An 18,604-nucleotide genomic window follows, 5' to 3' on the forward strand; every position below is an offset into this window, starting at 1 on the left:
ATTCAGGTAACGCTGCGTTTCACCGGTCGCCTGTCGATGGCGTCATATCCCCTTTGTGCCTGCGTCAGCGTTGTGGTTGTCTGCCAGAAGCTGTCATACATTGACTGTTGATCCAGTCTGAAGCCACATTGTTACCATCCACTGTTTAGATCTTGATGCTTTTTAACTCTAGATTTGAACCGGAGGAAGGATTTTAGTCATCGGACGTCTGGATCTTAAGTTATCAGAGAAACAACTTTGCACACTACCCCCACACAGGTGTTTCTGTACCTGATACAGACTGTGGAGATCACTCAGAGCAGCACAAACACAGCCTAATAAACACATATTTAGTTTGTTGTGGCTGAATCCAGACAGTAAAAGGTCCCGTTGTGTCTCTGCTGACAGTTTAAAAGATTAAAGTTTAATGTTAATCGCAGTGTCTCCACCACCTGCTGCTCTTTAACCATCAGCTGATAAAGATTCACAACCTACCGCCTCATACGCCACCTGCACCCCCCCCCGTTTCCCTCCCACCCTCACCACCAAACACATTCCCAATTCCCATCGTCGCTCCGTCCAATTTCACCCTGAGATCAGCTCTAATCAGCCGGAATCAAACACCTGCGTGGGCGAGCAGCGCCTTTAAACAACGTTTTGAATAATGGTGATTTTTCCTGCTGCTGTGTGAGGAACTGTACAGGAAAACCCACCAGGAGGAAATGTGGTGAATTTCCTGCTCAACTTAAATGTTTTATTCAGTTGTTTACGTCTGGAACAAGTTCAGAATGTGTGACGGTGGTTGTCTGGACCGTTATGAAGCAAATATACTTTATTATCATTACTTTGAATGATTCAGCTTCTCCCAGCTCATGAATGTTAACCTCTTCCTGCACCAGTGGTGTACATACATATTACCCATCAGTCATCACTGCATATGACAGCAAAATAAGAAGTTATTCATTTCATTCATCAATGTTTTGTAGTATTTATAGTTTATGTAGAATAAATGTTATTTCGTCGCCTTGGCAGTCCTGACTCCGCCTGCTAATAGATGAGAGCAGCCAAACGCCACTTTCTTGTCCTCAAACGCTCTTTCACGTGAAACTAATGATGTAAAACTGCCTGAAAGCTTCTTTACTTTCCTAAACAACGAAGGACAGTAAAATAAAAGATCTGTGGCTTTAGGCAAAGAGGTTCAAAATGTTAAACTGTGGGACAGTCAGTGAGTGTGTCTGTTTCCAACTCTTCCTCACAGGTTAGTTAATGACAGACAGTCAGTGAGTGTGTCTGTTTCCAACTCTTCCTCACAGGTTAGTTAATGACAGACAGTCAGTGGTGTGTGTGTGTCCAACTCTTCCTCCAGGTTAGTTAATGACAGACAGTCAGTGGTGTGTCTGTGTCCAACTCTTCCTCACAGGTTAGTTAATGACAGACAGTCAGTGAGTGTGTCTGTGTCCAACTCTTCCTCCAGGTTAGTTAATGACAGACAGTCAGTGGTGTGTCTGTTTCCAACTCTTCCTCACAGGTTAGTTAATGACGCAGTCAGTGGTGTGTGTGTGTCACTTCCTCAGGTTAGTTAATGACAGACAGTCAGTGAGTGTGTGTGTGTCCAACTCTTCCTCACAGGTTAGTTAATGACAGACAGTCAGTGAGTGTGTCTGTGTCCAACTCTTCCTCACAGGTTAGTTAATGATGTTACTGAGTCAATGTGAGCAGATTGTGTCTGTAGACTGAAGAGAATCAGAGTCTCACTGATGGTGGAAATTAAGGTTTTACTTCCTTAAAACAGCTGTTTTTTGAATGGAGTTTGGTTTGACAGTGAGGAGCAGAGGGGAATTAAACTCTTAATGACTCACATAACCTGGGCTGACCTACCTTCCAATAATGAACCTTGTAAACAGCAGAAAGTAACAGGAAGTGGAGATAAAACCCCTCCTGTTTTCTTCTTCTGTGGGCTCGTAGATTTGATTAATAAACACAAACGGCGGTTCTGCTTCGCCGCAGCGATGGAATGAGTTTACAGTAACGTCACATTGGACCAGCGACCAAAACTGAAAAATTAAGTGTCAGATTCAGTAAGCTGTATATGTCAAGACTCTCATCAAACACTATTTCTGCATTTTATCTATATAACGAAGCAGATTCTTGAACATAATTGTTAGAATTATGAATTACTATTAAGCCTTAATATATTTTAAAGGGGTTAGTTGTATAAAACTTCATCCCGCCGTACAGTTATGAACAGGGTCACAGAAAAGTGTTTTTTCTATCAGGCTGTAAACAGGTTTTATTTCTGCTGTAAAGTTGTGTATGCCAATATTGGGCCTTAAGGAGATTGACTCACTGCTGGAGCCAGCCTCTAGTGGCCGTTAGAGGAACTGCAGCTTTGTCACTTCCGCTTCATTTGCAGCCAGAGACGTATCTCCAGTCCCTCCAAGATTTTGTGGACTTTTTTTTAAGGGATAGTTGCAGCTATAAAATGTCTGATTTCACAGTAGCTTTTCTAAAAAAAATTCCACTGTGCGAAATTTTTATGCTTTTTTTGAAAAAAATATCAAAATGGTTGCTTTTTGATTATTATTATTATTTTTTTAATTCATCAAAGGCAATTTGCTCCAGTGAGAATAAAATCTCTTGTGGTTTGGTGTCGTGTTTTTGTTTTGTGGGGTTGAGGTGGACGAACATTTCAAGTTTGTGCAGAATTCACAGGAATTGGCTGAATTTGTGTTAACTGTGGCAGAACTTCACACAACTGACCTATTGTACCTAATGTATATTATTATATATGTATTATTATTCTATTGTACCTAATATTATACCTAATTACCTATATGCCCTGGACGTCATGGTTTATCGCACTCTGATGATGTTTTACATCTCGGTTACAATGATTAAATTCATTTTATGGAGCAGATTTTGCGGATTTCGTTTTGTGATTGTGATTTTGAAAGTTAAAAGATGTTTAGCCAATCAAGGGTTTTGGTTTTAGATGGTAACCTTCCTGTTGGCATTTTAATGATGTTCCACAGGTTCTAAAGGATCTATTGTTCATATTTTTTAGCAATAGTGAAAAAAACAAAAGTTTAGTAACAGCAGCTTGTTTACCTTCGACCCAGTCTGTCTAGGCCACTGATTATATTGATTTGTGGTTGTCATCAAATCAAATTGATATTTAAGATCTTGATATGTGTTTTCGGTCTTTTTAATTTATTTTTTATTTTTATCGTACAAAAAGCGGTGGTTGTGATGTAAACAAAGTTTTTATTTTAAACTAAATAAATAGTAAGTAGTAAACAGTAGTAAATAGTAAATAGTGTATAAATGAGAACTTACAGGTCTCATTTATACACCATTCTTTTTATGACCGTTTGGTGTTTCTGGCACCGCAGGATAAAGACGGTTTTGACGTTATATCACAGAGCAGAGAGTTTTAAAGTGTGAATCCCTCTCGCTTTATCTCTCATTCATTCATCCTTTCTCTCCCCTGTTTCTGTTTCCTTTGAAACCATCTGTAAAGTTGTAAATATGAGAGCAGAAGCGAGCGACAGCAGCACATCCTGAGGAGATGACAGACACACCGAGCCACCAGCCATCACTGATTAACATTCATTAACTTCCAAACATGTTCAGGCTCAGTAATTCATAAACATCATAACTCAGAATATGAAACAACTCCAGACTGCAGACAGTTTATAAAGCTTTTTACGAGAGTCACAAGGGTGGAAGTGGAAGTAATAGAGTACGTAATTGGGAGAAGAAAACATAAACACAATATGTTGTATATTTATAGCTTACAATTTACACTCGAGCCTGCAGAAGAAATGTTAGTCCTTAAATTTATCGTAGCTATATAAACTAACCGTATGTTTGAAGGTGCATTACGAGACAGTCCGCATTTGGCAGGACTTTAATCCTGGAGACCAAGATCTATTCCAAAAGTCAACGTTGATTTGTCAGGTACGATCTTTTGTATGTCCAAGAACTAGCGGTGACAAAAGCCGCCTGTGTCTTGGCCAAAAAGTGACTCTATAACACCGACTACAGCTAGCACATACATTCCAGCAGGTGGCGCTAGTCTTCATTTATCATTCATAAATGAAGACCCGAGATAAACAAAAGCAGCCCTACTGATGAAGGTTTGCCTGCTCTCGCTCTCGTACATCAGCTGCTTGTTGTTAAAATATCTGATGTCCAGCGGCTCCGACCAGGACTCTGACTCAGGGGATGAAGACACGGCGGGGTTCAGGCAGCGACAGGAGAGGAATGAAATATTGCTGGTTGTTCTGACACATCCAGAATCATTACCGCTTTTCCTGTTTTATATTCAACAGGCTGCTGTTAAAATAGATAGATAGATAGATAGATGAATAGATGGATAGATGATAGATAGATTTAAATAATTAAATTAATATCATAAATTCATCATCATATTGTGGACGGCCACTAACCAAGTGGCAGTAATTGATGAATTGTTAAAACCCCTGGAGATGAACCATCTTGTTTTCAAGGAGGTCCTCAGCGACAGAAATTACACAACTTAATGAACAGAACAAGACAAATGACAGCCAAAAGATAACAGCATACAATTAAGCTTAAGAAGCTGAAGAAACAAAAACAAGAAACGGTAGCTGTCAAGACTCTTTTGGAGTGAGAACGTGTTGGTTTGATTGACACAGGTTATATAATAAAAATAAAAATAAGCAAAAAGATCCTCAGTAAAAAAAAGTAGTTGGTATCTGGAGGACACAAATAAAACTAGTTTTAAACTCGTTTAAAGACAGGAAAAATTTTTTGTCTTTGTTATTTATTGAAAAAGTCCTGAGTGCGTCCATCCAATCATCCACCTCTGTATGTGATATCACACTTCTTGCAAACAACAGTTTCCATAGAACATATTCTGAGCATCATTGCGTTCACTAAAACATATTAGGGAGTGAAAATTATTTGCATATAAATGCCGCTCTAATGTAATTACACCCTTCTCCCAATTAAATCCCACCTATACGGATATTAATGTGTACATTTTTAAAGCTGACAATGTAAATGAACACTGATTTAAGGAAGAAGCACTGAAGCATCTGGAAGTGTCGGGTGTTTATGCTGCAGTGAGTTTTATTTAAGATATACAAGATTTTCTCTGTCTTTTATTATTGGGGGCGTAGCAATTGTCAAAAAGCTTTAAAGTGTTTCCTGTTGCATGAGGAACAAAATGATCCACATATTAGAAGACTGTCATTGGTGTTCCAGGTATTGAATATTAAACATTTATTAATTATTCCTGGTGAGAGGAAGCTTTTGTGCTTGCCTGTAAAATACAGCAATTATTTATTAGCATGCTTTTCTTAGCAAGGTACATTTTATTTTTAAGTATTGTAAAATACAACAAATTACATATTTTCAAAATTATTTTACATTTCTGTGTTTCAGTTGACAAGATTGTAATAAACAGCAGCCTACACACAGTTTAAATCTAGCCTCATACTTGTCATGATTGCTTCTTCATATTATGTTTTTATTTACATAGTTTGTAATATATATATGAGATTTCAAACATCAACATTATATTTTCTATATAAAGATACAGAGTCACATGGTGTCTCTCTCCCTCTGCCTGTGTTGTATCGCAGCCTCTCTGTGGTTTGTTTCCATAGCCGGTCTGCTCCGACTGAAACTGCTGTTTTTATCATCTACGTCGGTGAATTAAGGATTTATTTCCACCAAACCAGAGTTGGTGATTGTTGGAAACACTAACAGAGACGTTTTTAATGAGTTTTATTCTGTTTCTGTTCACTTTGAATGAAGTTACGATGATCCAAAGGTAAAATTAGTGTTTTTGTCTCTGGAGTCTGGTGGAGAGTGATAGTGATATTACGGCTGTTTGTGGTTAAACTAAAGGTCTATCTCTGTAGGGATCCTTTCCATAATGCTGTCAGACACTGACAATAACAACCTGAGTCTGTCAGTGGCAGCTTTTAGTGCATCCAACTGGTGAATTAAGGATTTATTTCAACCAAACCAGAGTTGGTGATTGTTGGAAAGACTAACAAAGAGTTTTTGTTGCACTTGCAGTGGCGTGGTGGTGAGCATGCGGCTCTTCACCGCTGCCCGTCTCGCCTCGGAGCATTAGTTTGGTTGATATCTATAATAGCCATATAATAGGTTATTCAGCCTTTGACAAACATAGATTTACCTGTGCAGGCTGCTGGTATATTAACAGTGAAGAACTCATTGTAGCATTTTATAGATGTTTTACAAGCACAGAGCAGGTAAATCAACAGTTTTGTTTTCGATTTGCGGCGTTGTTAACAAGGCTCCTCCACGTAACGGATTCACAGGCGATTCTTGGACGACTTTATAAAACTTACTGCTGAGCAATAAAGTGAACAGACAGACACATTTAGCCTGTATGATACATGGAGAGAGGAGCAGAGAGAGGCAGTCGGTGTGTGTGAGGGGAAAAATTGAGTGTACCAAGTATTTTGTGAGTTAAGGATAAAACACCAAAACAAGGTGGATAATGAAGTGGAATTATAATGGTGAAATCAGGGCTGTAGAAATAGAAATATACCCTACACAGCTCCGCTGTTTAGCTCTAAGCACCCTTAATTATAAATTAATTATTCATCTTATATTATGATATATCCCTGGAACAGTGACATTCCCCCTTTATACATAGAAATATTTGTTGTTTACTTACCAGCCAACTTATCCTGACAATAATCCCTAAATAAGAAATGTGATGACACTGCCAGAAGCCTGTAAACAAACAGAGCCGGGGGAACGTGTTAAAGTGGCACAAAATGATATTTCGCCTCGGGCACTAAGACATCCAGAGCCTCAACTGGGTTTTCAGTTCTCAGTACGAGCTTATTTCAGTCTCTGCATCTTCTCTCGGTGCCCCGGTGTTATTGAAGCCTGGTCAGGCTGATTGATGTCGTACAACTTTACTGCTTCTATTCATCAGTCTCACTGTGCTGCTCCTCAATGTCCCCGCTCTCACCGTCCTTCTGCTCTACAAGCAGCCTGCTGTGAAAAAACGGCCTCACATTTGTCTCCTTCAGATCATCTAAAAATGACGGTTAAAGTCAGACGTGTAGAAAAGACTCTCCCAAGGCTCAGACTGAACTTTTTTAACCTAAATATACATAGATTGGTGATTTTATATCTGTTTGGTGTTATCATCCCATCCTGCTGTTGGCACTCTGGGCAATTAAAGGTTAAGTAAAAAAAAAAAAAACATGCCGTCACTTCAGCGAGGCTTACTAACTTCATTACATCACTACAATCTGGCACGACTGGCGAAGAGACTCGTAAGCAGCTCAGCTCGATACTGTTTTAACAGCAGTAATGAGAACAGAGTCTGTTGCTCCCAAAAAAAAGGCTTTAGTGTGCAGAAAGTTCACTGAGCTTCTTGTAAACTGAATGCACCGTTCAGCAGACCGTTTCATTAAGTCAAGTAAAGATTATTTAAAAGGTACTGTTTAATATACTTGGGCCTGTCTACTGTTTTATTGGTTCCTTCAAGCTTAGCAACAGCAGTGTGTTAACTGATAATATGAAGATTCCTCAAAGGGAAATTCATACAGGAAAGCAAAATACAGCAAAATGAGGTCAGCCTGCTAACTGGAGGCTTTCCAGCTCACATTGTTTAAACTGACTGGACAGATTTTATTCAGTAGGTCCATTTTTTGAACGTTTGCTTTTTCACTCTTTCAGTTTGAGGAAGCCTCTCTTTTGCAGGAACGCCTCGATCACATTCACACTGTTACACATTGATCCCTGGAAGCTGCTCAGTGCAACCACAGTCTAATCTGCTGCCACCGGAGCGTTTGGGGTTAAGGGTCAGTGGTGGTAATGAAGGAGGGGCAAGTGCTGCTTCTTCACTTTCCCCCACCCAGATTTATCCTGTCAGTCCGGGGACAAGCTCACATCTCTAACCTTTAGTTCCTCCAGGAAGCTGCAATGTTGTGATCACAGCAATTAACACATTTCTGTCTGTGTAACCTTGCAGTTCAGACAGGACCTTGTTGTTAAAGAAAACTTTATTTCCAAATACAGAATGTTATATTTGGCGGTATGGGTCTATTCTGGGACCTCCCTGCCCTTCTATGTGCATGCATGGAAAACTTATGATAAGGAGAGCAGCAGCAAAGACCCTCCTAGGGTCCAAAACAGAGCAGGCATCAATGGCAACAGAAATGACATTGATTGCAGAGGAAGCAGCGAAGGTCGGCAGGCTAAAGCAGCTTAAATAAGGCGCCCTGAATGACCAACTGGATGCTTGAAGAGAATCAGCTGAAAATTTACTGCAGATTTGTCCAATCACTAGTATTTTACTGCTACTAGAGGTTTGATTCTTACAGGAAGCACGTAAATATCTGTTTCATGGGGACTTTTCATTAGTCTGATAAAGGATTGCAGTGATAAAATGGAGTAAATAAGACCTGGAGAGAGTATATTTGCTGAGCTACATCGAAGGAGGTTTGTTCTTATTCAGGTTGGTTCAGTGTGTCCGGTCTGAATAATGCAGGCAGAGTCTCAACTGTAGGAGTAATGGTACGTTGGCCGTTGTTTCACAAAACCATTCATACTCATTACAGCTGCAATTAGCCCCGAATGACATCGGATCACTGATTAAACAGACTGCAGAGCTGCTGGCTGCAGGGCGAGGGAATAATGAATGAGGGCTGTGACAGTGAGAGTTGGGACTGTGAACTAAATATACAAGAAAAAGAAATGTAAAACCACCTGAAGCCTCTTTAAAATGAATCTATTCCATTACAACCTGATTTGAGTGTGATAACTGGGATTTTTTTTTTTTGGTTTATTTGACATTTTAGAGGACCGTTGTCTCCCACGTGCAGCGGGAAGGCGTAGGAATACTGATTGTGCTGTTAGTTAGTGCTGTCGTCAGGTCACAGACAAGCCCGCTCACTCTTTAATTACATTTTAGATTCATGTCCTAATCAAACGCTGTGCTGCTCACCTTTTGGCTGTAGCACATTTTCACTGCTGCTCACCAATACGTGAATCTGCTTCCTCGTCGCTCCTCTCTCCCCACTTCCCTCAAGTTTTATCCTTGGAAAACATGAATAACAACCTCAGATGAGTTTCTCTGCAGTGTTAGTCAAACAGTATTTACAACAGGGAAGACCAACTTTAAGCTGTGGTTATTATCATTTTGATTTAAAGCTATGATAGTTAACATTTAAGCTTTAAACAGTGTATAAACTCTAGTTTTATGTTCTATATGAAGTTGAGTTGAGTTTTTCCATTATCCCAAATGTTTCCAACAATGTTCAAACTTAGAGAAATCTGTCATTTTATTCAAGTAACGCTGCGTTTCACCACTTGCCTGTCAATAGCGCCATATCCCCTTTGTGCTTTGTTGTAGTTGACTGCCAGAAGCTGTTTTATCCAGTTTATGCCACATTTTTACGACGTACTGTTACTGCTATTATCAGAGATTAATGGATTTAGAAATACGGCACCAAAGTAAAGACAATATTTTTATGAAATTGATTTTATTATATTGATGAAAAACAGAATTGTACATTCAGCATTAATGTTAATGTTTTAAAATCAGCAACATTACGTACAGTCTGAACCCAAACTGACACGTTCCACCTTAAACATGAGACGTCCACCTTAAATAGAAGAACTTCTCCTCTGACTAAATGACTAACAGCAGAATTCAACTGATGGAAACTGAATGAAAACACTGTTACAGCCTGAATCATCTTATGGAAATGTTCTTGTTCACTGGTGAGCTTCTGAATTAAAGACATCAAACCCAGTATGTCATTGTGTATTCATTGTCTTTCGTTGGATTGACTGAAATTTATTGCAAGAAATACAATCAGAGTAGCAGCTAAATTAGGAGGGAAGAGCAAGGTCAGGTCTCCACATAACTATAACAAAGTGTCTCCGTTCCTTATCAGTCGGCGCCTGTGAGTCGTCAAATAACAATGGTTTCAGGAGTACCACCAGGTGCAGGAGAGATTAATCTACGGCTCTTGTGACTTTAACATGAATAATAAATTTCTTACTTCCTAAAGAGGAATCTCTGCTATTGTATAAACAACCTAAAGAACTACTACAAGAGACAGTGTAACTCACAGGTTATATGTTGTATAAATAATGTTATAATGCTGTATAAATAATGTTATAAAGAGTTCAGTCTAGACCTGCTCTATTTGAAAAGTGTCCTGAGATAACTTCTGTTATGAATTGGCGCTATACAAATAAAATTGAATTAAATTGAATTATAAACATTACATTGTAAAAGGCACTCTATGTAAGGCAGTCTAATAGTTTTCAATTACAACATTGTTCAAATATTTTGGATCATTTAAACATATTTTACATATTGTGAACATTTCATATGCGGAATTAAAACAATCTGGAAACTTTTGTTATTTGGATCCATCAGCTTCCACAAACTGGTTGCTGGTCTTCCAGTCAAAATAATAAAGATTAATTTAAAATGACAAAGTATCGATTAAAAGAAAACCAAACAAAGATCAGAAAAAAAACAAATAAAGACTATTTTCAAACAAAATAACAAAAGAAAAACATTGAAAAAAAAATTTTCTGGTTCCTTCATTTAACAAAGTCACTGATTGTTATTATGCTGTTTGAAGAAATTGTGTCTCATTAAGATTGTTAATTATTAATCTTAGATTTAAAAAAGAGGACACATTCTTAAATTCAGCTCAATAAAGTGACTTAAATGCTTATTTCAATAATCTTAATGAGTTTTAATTGCTTGTAATAAGCACAACTGGTTTCAATTTTGGCATTTTTCTAGTTTTAATTGCAATATTACAGCCTTTAAGTGGATAGATTTTCATAATGGTTTTAAGAAAAAGAAATTCGCTGATTTTGCTCAATACCAGAATATTTCATTATATTTAATAATATGTGTCTGTTCCTGCAGTGTTGGAATAATGAGGAACAGGTTTCAGTTTAACAGGTTCAATTCAGAGACTTTTCTCTTTAAGAAATAAACATCATGAATATAATCATCCTCTTTATCTCTAACTGCTCTGTTCCACTGTCACCCAGACCTTCACTGGTAATATCTTCAGTGGGACTTTATCCACAGTGTAAATGTATGGAAACAACCTCTCAGTGAAAGTGTGTGTGAAGGTGTGTATGTGTGTGTTAGTATCAGGATCAGAGAACGACAACTTTCCTCTGTTCCAGTCCAGATTCACTCTGATCCTCTGGACCTTCTTCTGAAATACAAGATCAGTTGGTGGAGCTGATGGTGACCGTGCTGAGTATTTACCTTTATTTAACCATATTACCCAGAATCCAGACAGTTTGTCTCCCTTCCTCTGGACAGACTCTGCTAACACACCCAGAAACCAGACTGTATTGTCTCCAACCTCGACATCCCAGCTGTGAGTCCCTGAGTTAAAGCCCTCAGAGCCCAGAACAGAGCAGTACCAATCAAACCTCTCTGGATTATCAGGAAGCTGCTGTTTCTCTCCTCCTCTCACACTGGTCAGATCTTCAGACAGGATGAGTCTTGGACGAGCAGTGTTTGGATCCAGAATCACAGGACTGTAGGAGACCATGTCCTTCATCTTGTTCCAGATGTTGAAGGTCAGGTTGCCCAGGTGTTTGGCCTCGTCTATCAGAGCTCCTGAGGGCAGCTGTGGATCCTCCAGCAGGGGGCGCTGCTGGACTCTTTCCACTGCAGCCTTGCAGTTGTTCAGGAATGAGACGTCTTCAGCTCTCAGCTCCTCCTCTGTGGCTCTGACTGTGTCTGAAAGAGCTGCTATCTCTCTGCTCAGAGCCTCCATCTTCTCCTCCATCATCTGACTCTTCTGCTCCTCTTCCTCCCACAGCGCAACCAACCTGGCCACCTCTTCGTCTTCTAGAAACTGCTGAAGCTTCTTAAACTGCTCCTTAATCAGCCTCTCTGTGCGTCGGGCCTGGACCTTCATGTGTTCTGCTGTTAAATTAAACTTCACTTTAACTTCTTCACAAACCTTTAACTTCTCCTTTAAGGGCTCCAGAGTTTCCTGAAGTTCCTTCTTGTGATGTCGTGCAGCTTCATCAATGGGTCTGAATCTGTGGTTGGAGTGTTTTTCTGAATCTCTGCAGACGACACACACTGGCTGCTGATGGTCCAGACAGAAGAGTTTGAGTTTCTCAGAGTGCAGACTGCAGAGAGCCTCTGAAGATCTCTGATCTCTCTCCTGTAAGAAACTCTCACACAGGTTCTTTAAAGTCAGATTACAGGGTGGTTCTTCCCTCGAAGATCTTCTCTTACAAACTGGACACTCACGTGTTTCTTTCTCTGTCCACCAGCTCTTCAGACAGTCTTTACAGAAACTGTGGCTGCATGACAGAACAACAGGATCTCTAAAGACATCACGACAGACCGGACAGTAGAGATCCTCCTCTAATCTGGAAGCCATTTTGTCTCTGAGTGCAGCTGGAAACAGCAAACAGCACGTTAAACAGGAAGTCAGGTGTGTTTCCTCACCCTGCTGTAAAATGTTGCATCAGTTACTTTCACTTTGAGTCTTTGAGTGTTTATTTCAGTCAGCAGCAGGTTGAACTACTTCAGTTTACTTCAGTACTCCGTCCTGTAACTGTTCTCCCTCAGTTAAAGTCACAGATTTGTAATGAAGGTAAATCTTACCGTCTGTCTCTCCTCAGTGAGAACTGAACAGGAACAACCTGTTTCCTGGTTGGTCTCAGGTGATGTCAATAAGGGGCGGAGCTTTGTCAACTGACTGCTGTGTCTCATTTTAAAGGGAAATATGATCCATCACACTGCTCTGAGATCAGGTAACGTAGAAAACATGACCAGAGCAAATTGATTATGTGATTTACTTTGTTTTAAATCATATTTTTAAAAAATCAAGAACAATCACTCAATAAAGTCAAAGTTATATTTCACTTATATCTTTTGGATGTTTTAGTAAAATGATTCTCATCATGATTCTCATCATTTTACTGGTTAATAAATAATTAAATGTAACTGTCAAGTCCTCCTCCTGTTCAACTTCCAAAGGACACAGGGACAACTCAAATTTCCTACTCACTTTTATTTTGGCTTTGTCAGTTGATTGGTCTGTTCAGTAAATTAGGTTGTAAACCTTTAAAGACAGAGAAACAAAAGTTACAATTTTAATTTAACATTTTTAATGAATTTTAAATGAATTTAAACATTTAATTAAACATTTTAAATGACTTAACCACTTAAGCCTTTTAAATGGAATAAAGAAAAATCTAATTTCATGAATTTTCCAACTTTTTTAGTAAAGTTTTAACATTTTTAACCTTGTACTATCCTTTTGTATCTTATACTTTTGATTTTTCTAACTCAAAATGAAATATTATTTTAGCACAATCCCATTTTCCACAAAATCAATGAAGTCAATGCTGCAATGTGTTCCTTAACCAATCTACACAGCAGTTAAACATAAACTTGAACATATTAAGCAGCATTTCAAACACCATGAAAGTAAACAAAACATTTCACCGACCATTGGCGTCTTTGGACTGAACCTATGAGTGAACCTGGAGCGTCTTCTCTCTCTGAATTGTTTGTCTGAATGACTGAGAACCTCCATGTCTTCACAGGTGCTCTATCAGTGACAATGACTGATCATGTGACAATCAGCCAGTTTGCTGCTGCTGGTGCACTCTGGGAAGTGTAGTTCTTCAAGACCCATTCCTGAGATTCAGCTCACCAGTAACTGTATTCTGGGTATTTTAAAAATATTTTCAAACATATTACTACTACTACATATTTTGGGGTATTTTCAAATTTTCCCCCCTCATTTTCTACTCATATTAATGTGTAAAACACAAAAACACAGAGTCCACTGGAGCTTTAACAGTCACTGGAAGAACATTTACAGCTTTCTGTAAATGTTTCTGTGCAGTACTTGTGTTGTAAAGTCAGCTAAGCTAGCAACACACTAACAGATCAAACCAGCCAGTAGTAACTCTTGTCAGACTCTAAGTTGGTCTGATATAATCAGGAGTTGGTTGGTGATTAAAGCTGCCACCACATATGTCACCTTCCTCCAGATCAGCCAACAATAAAATGAAACTGCAATAGTTTCAACCAGTAGAGGGCGGTCACTATGCAGAGAGAACAATTCAAATACTTTCCACTAAAATGTCAAAATCTGGACTACACTGGAACAAGACTCCCTGAAAGAGGCCCAACTCGACTACAAACAACATAGCCATTTTGAACCAGAGCTCTCAGGTGTTGGAGCACTACAACAGTTCATTGGATTATAACAAAGTATATTAAACAACATGCTGTATTCTGGGATTAGGGGTGGACAACAAACTGCATTTCACCAAGTTTTTTTACTGCTTTGTTTGAGTCTGTTTGTTGCTAATGTTACTGTTTGATATGATACAAAAAGAAAAATATAACTGACTGCAAAAATGCTTGTAACATACTTTTGTGTTCACTGAGCACTACGTCACATAACGCTACTGAATTAACCAGAACATTTCTGAAGTCGGGTGAGAGTCAACAGGCTATAATATGTAACATTTCCTGATTAAAATGTCTATAAACACACGAGCTATGTGCTGTATGTTGTTGAGTTGTGTATTTAGATTTCTCTGGGATGAACATTTGGGATAATCTGTCAGTTTATTCAGGTAACGCTGCGTTTCACCGGTCGCCTGTCGATGGCCTCATATCCCCTTTGTGCCTGGTCAGTTTTTCTTGACTGTTTATTCAGTTGAAGCCACATTGTTACCATCCATGTTTAGATCTTGGTGCTTTTTAACTCTAGATTTGAACCGGATGAAGGGTTTTAGTCATCGGACGTCTGGATCTTAAGTTATCAGAGAAACAAGCTGAGCTAACGTTAGCAGCAGCTCGGCTCGCAGCCCCTCCGGGACGTCCTTTGTCTGTCCAACAGCGTGGGAGAAGCAGTGATTGTTAAGGTGGAACTGCTTTATTCAGTGTGTTTAAGGTGGAACTGCTTTATTCAGTGTGTTTAGTGGTTTTAATCAGCGGGTCTGTTTGTGTTGGAGAGGAGGAGACCTCTGTGGATAACTGGGCTCCCGGTAGAAACCTCCTGAACCATGAACACTGAAGGAATCCTAACCGGGATGAAGGTGATTAGTAAATAAATCACCTGGTATTTTACATGCATTCAAATCAGCCCCAGACTCCCTTGAAAAATCACAGATTTCATCTTTTTCATTTCATCACAGAGTTGTTAAGTTTGGGGAAACGATGTTGTGAAATGCGGTCTACCACCATTTCTTACTCGTGTGACCCTTCTTGTTAATTTGGCAAATGTAAATTAAAGTTTTTCCTTTCTCTGTGTAAAAAAATATTGTGTCTGTTTTTGTGTGTTGTAGTCCCATCTGTATTAATTTTTTCATGATTTAGAACAAACAACAGCAACGATGATATCTGCTGTATTTCGCTGTAGTTTTCAGTTCAAGTCTCTGAAATTATCCTCGGTATCCGGGAGACAAACAGAGTGTCTTCATCTGCTGTTTCGGGGGGAGGTTCAGTGTGTATGGCAGTGTGCGGGTGTTTGGGCTGGTTATGGATGGGCCTGCCTGCTGCCTGTGACACTGCAGAGACTGAGTTATGGCTCGTGTTGTGGCCGCTGATCTGCGACCGGCAGGGTCCCACCGAGCTCTGATCAACTCTCTGCAGCCTGAGAGTGCCAGAAGAAATGTAAGATGATGCTGCACATCGCAAAACACTCCTTACAATGAACACTGTACTCACACCATGTGAGGAAAAATACCATATACTCACTGTTCACTACAGCTTTGACTATCTGATAGCTGCTTAATGGAACTTAAAACTATGTATATTACACTCATGCAGCATTTCTCCAAACTTATTTAAAATGTGTAACTTATCTGAATAAAGAGACTACCTCTAAGTAACTTATTGTACTTTTTACAACATTTATTCAACAGCAGTTATTGTATACTTTTCAGATTGAGATTATAATACAAAATATAATAAATATATGAAATACATATATCTCTAATTTTACCTCCAAAATCAGGTCTTTTTGATCAGTTGCCATTCTTCAAATAGTGGTACATGCTGTTATATAGAAAACACTGCTGCTCGACTCGTTACTGGGAGGCCCGATCACATCACTGCTGTGTTTGCCTCCCTGCACTGGGTCCCTGTGAGATTTCCAATTGATTTAAAAATTGTATTGCTCACTTTTAAAGGTCTTAACCAGACATGCTCCCAAATACATTTCTCATTTATTGATTTGTGCCCTCTTCAACCACTGATATCCACAGATGGAGCCATGATGCTTTTGCTAGCCTGTTCACACAATGGCAATAAAAAGTAATGTATACATATAAATAACATGTAAAATGCTTCAGAATCATGTTTTAAAGATTAATCAAACCCGAAAACCACTTTTTCTGCTAAAGATAGGGGAAAATATTTTGCTATAAAAATGGCAGGTTGAAATCCGGCTATTACAATTTAATTTGGACACTTTCATCACCAACCAATTCCTGTAAGACCTGTGGCCTGCTATGTAGCCATTAGCCTGACAGTGTACCACAGACACTAGAGAGTTAGCCTCTCTGAGCCACTAGCTTAGCTACCGTTACAACGTACAACAGGTAGCGCACAGATTGTTTTACAAACGGCCATGAATGTGCTTCTAGTGACTGTAAAAGCTCCAGCAGAGTCTGACAGCAGCTGCTCGTGACTGGTTAGCTCTGTTAGCTCTGTTAGCTCTGTTAGCTCCGTTAGCTCTGACTACCAGCAGCTGTACTGCTGTGAGGGAGGGAGCTAGCTAATTTAGGGGTTTAGTTAAACAAATGAACTGAATACTTCCTGAATATTGGATAGTGGAATAAGTGACATTCAGAAGTCACTGGCTCTTATTGTTTGTCAGCCTGATGCCTTATTAGTTTGTATTATCGGTTTGACGCACTGACACTAACGCTCATTTCATCCTTTTCTCTCCACCCTGTGCATTCATATCCATATTGTCCTTCCTCTCATTAATCCCCTCCTCCTCTACCTCTACCTCATCCTCATCCCCTCTCTCACTCTCCCTCTCTGCTTCATTCCCAGCTCATTCCAACTCGTGCTCTTCACCTCTCCCCCACCTCTCTTCCTCTCTACATCCCTCTCTACCTCTCCCCCTTCCATCTCCCTCTCCCCTCTCCCCCTCTCTCAGGTGAGAAGTGTCGGAGCTTTATTGATCTCGCCCCGGCGTCGGAGAGAGGTGAGTAATGACCGTCATTAGGCATCGCCGCCACTCCCTGCCGCTCCCCACCTGTTCGGAAGGCCGAGGGAAAACCACGGCAAAAAAATCCTACATATCCTCTTTCTGTGTTTGTTAGGAGCTTATTTTCATCTGTAAAACCATATTCAGACATATTTACCTGCAGAGAAGAAAATGTGATTTGTAATGGCTTTGTTACATTCTGGATTTTGTAATGGTGTAAGATGGAGGGTATAGTGGAGCAGGTGAGCGGGTGGGTGGGACAGACAGTCACGTGATGGGGAATGATACGTTGTCTGATTCTGTCACCAGAAAGGTAGATCCTCTCCAGAAAATAAATAATAAATAAATAATAAGTTATTTTTTTAACATTTTGTCATTGTTGTAGCTCTAAAATGATTCATGTATTTGTAAAAATGTGTAACCCTTACACTGCCAAACAATAATTTAAAGCATTTCGTCCTCCTGACCTGACTTGGCGCCTTTTTCTCTCTGAATCCTGAATAGTGGTGACTGCTAGTCTTGAGCATTGACAGTCTATATAATGGACAGAGCTTCCAGGTCTATGAAGTGTCTTAAACCTGCATTCTCTGTAACAGCCAGCAGGGGGCGGCTCCACTGGTTGCAATATAAACTGATACCATTCAGTCTTATGGAGAAATGAGCGACTTCTCAGTTGATTGATGAGCTCAGTAAACAGTTTCCTGATGAGTTTCTGCTCTCAGTCTCTAGTTTCAGTCTTCTTCCATACAGCATGATGTTCATTTAGTAACTGATGGTCCCATTTAGAGTAAAACAGACCATAAAGCAGGGTATGCTTTAGGGCGGGGCTACCTTGTGATTGACAGCTCATTCTCAGTGAGTCCGTCCAGCTCAACGCACCAAACTCAGATCAAACTGTCAAACTAGGCAGTGCTAAAGTGCTAAAACTAACAATTTCAATGAAAATGTTCCTGATAAAATAGCTTTCAAAAATACAAAAAGTACACGGGTTATGTTTTTAGGGTTAGAGTTGAGCTGAATTAGGGTACTAACACCTCGGTCAGCCTCCCGTGAAACCGCCTCCCATTTAGAAAACCTCTGTTTTAGACGACCCAAAAAGCAGTTCATCTGAAGCATCCTGAGGCCTTCGTTGTGATTATATTGACGGAGGAGGAAGTAGAAGGAAACTGACATGTATTAATTGATATGAAACAAGCTCAGCTTTTTTCCCACTGTGTTGTCAGTTTTGATTTATGGAAGTTAGAGGAACCCGCACCCCAACAAAATGGAGGACGATGCCTTATGTTCACATCAAAATTTTAAGCCAATTTTCTAAAGTTGTCACAAGAAAATGATTTTACGTTTCCATCAACAATGAACAAGAGATTTACCTTATCAGA

The 18,604-nt window shown here is 39.5% G+C and overlaps 3 protein-coding genes across 11 annotated transcripts in view; 1 reads left to right on the top strand and 2 right to left on the bottom strand.

Moving 5' to 3' along the window:
- The window catches only part of LOC127356631 (nuclear factor 7, brain-like), a 192,625-nt gene that overhangs the window by 42,579 nt on the left and 131,442 nt on the right, over window positions 1-18,604 (bottom strand). For 2 of the 8 annotated variants that reach the window (XM_051388564.1, XM_051388566.1), the window contains exons 1-2: window positions 12,644-12,782; window positions 11,985-12,433 (exon numbers count right to left, since the gene is read on the bottom strand). The exons of 1 other annotated variant lie outside the window; for it this stretch is intronic. In XM_051388564.1, the coding sequence (XP_051244524.1) occupies window positions 11,985-12,416 (432 nt within the window). In that variant the 5' untranslated portion in view covers window positions 12,417-12,433; window positions 12,644-12,782. Of the gene's footprint in view, window positions 1-9,509; window positions 12,434-12,643; window positions 12,783-13,049; window positions 13,104-13,493; window positions 13,595-18,604 lie in introns of those variants that run through there. 5 more of the 8 variants (XM_051388562.1, XM_051388563.1, XM_051388565.1 and 2 more) reach the window with 5 other exon arrangements.
- The window catches only part of LOC127356652 (nuclear factor 7, brain), a 181,119-nt gene that overhangs the window by 31,445 nt on the left and 131,070 nt on the right, over window positions 1-18,604 (bottom strand). The window lies entirely within an intron of this gene.
- gsg1l (gsg1-like) overlaps window positions 1-18,604 on the top strand; it is a 56,713-nt gene that overhangs the window by 2,372 nt on the left and 35,737 nt on the right. Inside the window, exon 2 of the mRNA XM_051388654.1 lies at window positions 17,175-17,222. Within this exon, the coding sequence (XP_051244614.1) occupies window positions 17,175-17,222 (48 nt within the window). The remainder of the gene's footprint in view (window positions 1-17,174; window positions 17,223-18,604) is intronic.

The sequence above is a fragment of the Dicentrarchus labrax genome, unplaced genomic scaffold (genome assembly GCF_905237075.1).
Source record: "Dicentrarchus labrax unplaced genomic scaffold, dlabrax2021, whole genome shotgun sequence".
NCBI lineage: Eukaryota > Metazoa > Chordata > Actinopteri > Moronidae > Dicentrarchus > Dicentrarchus labrax.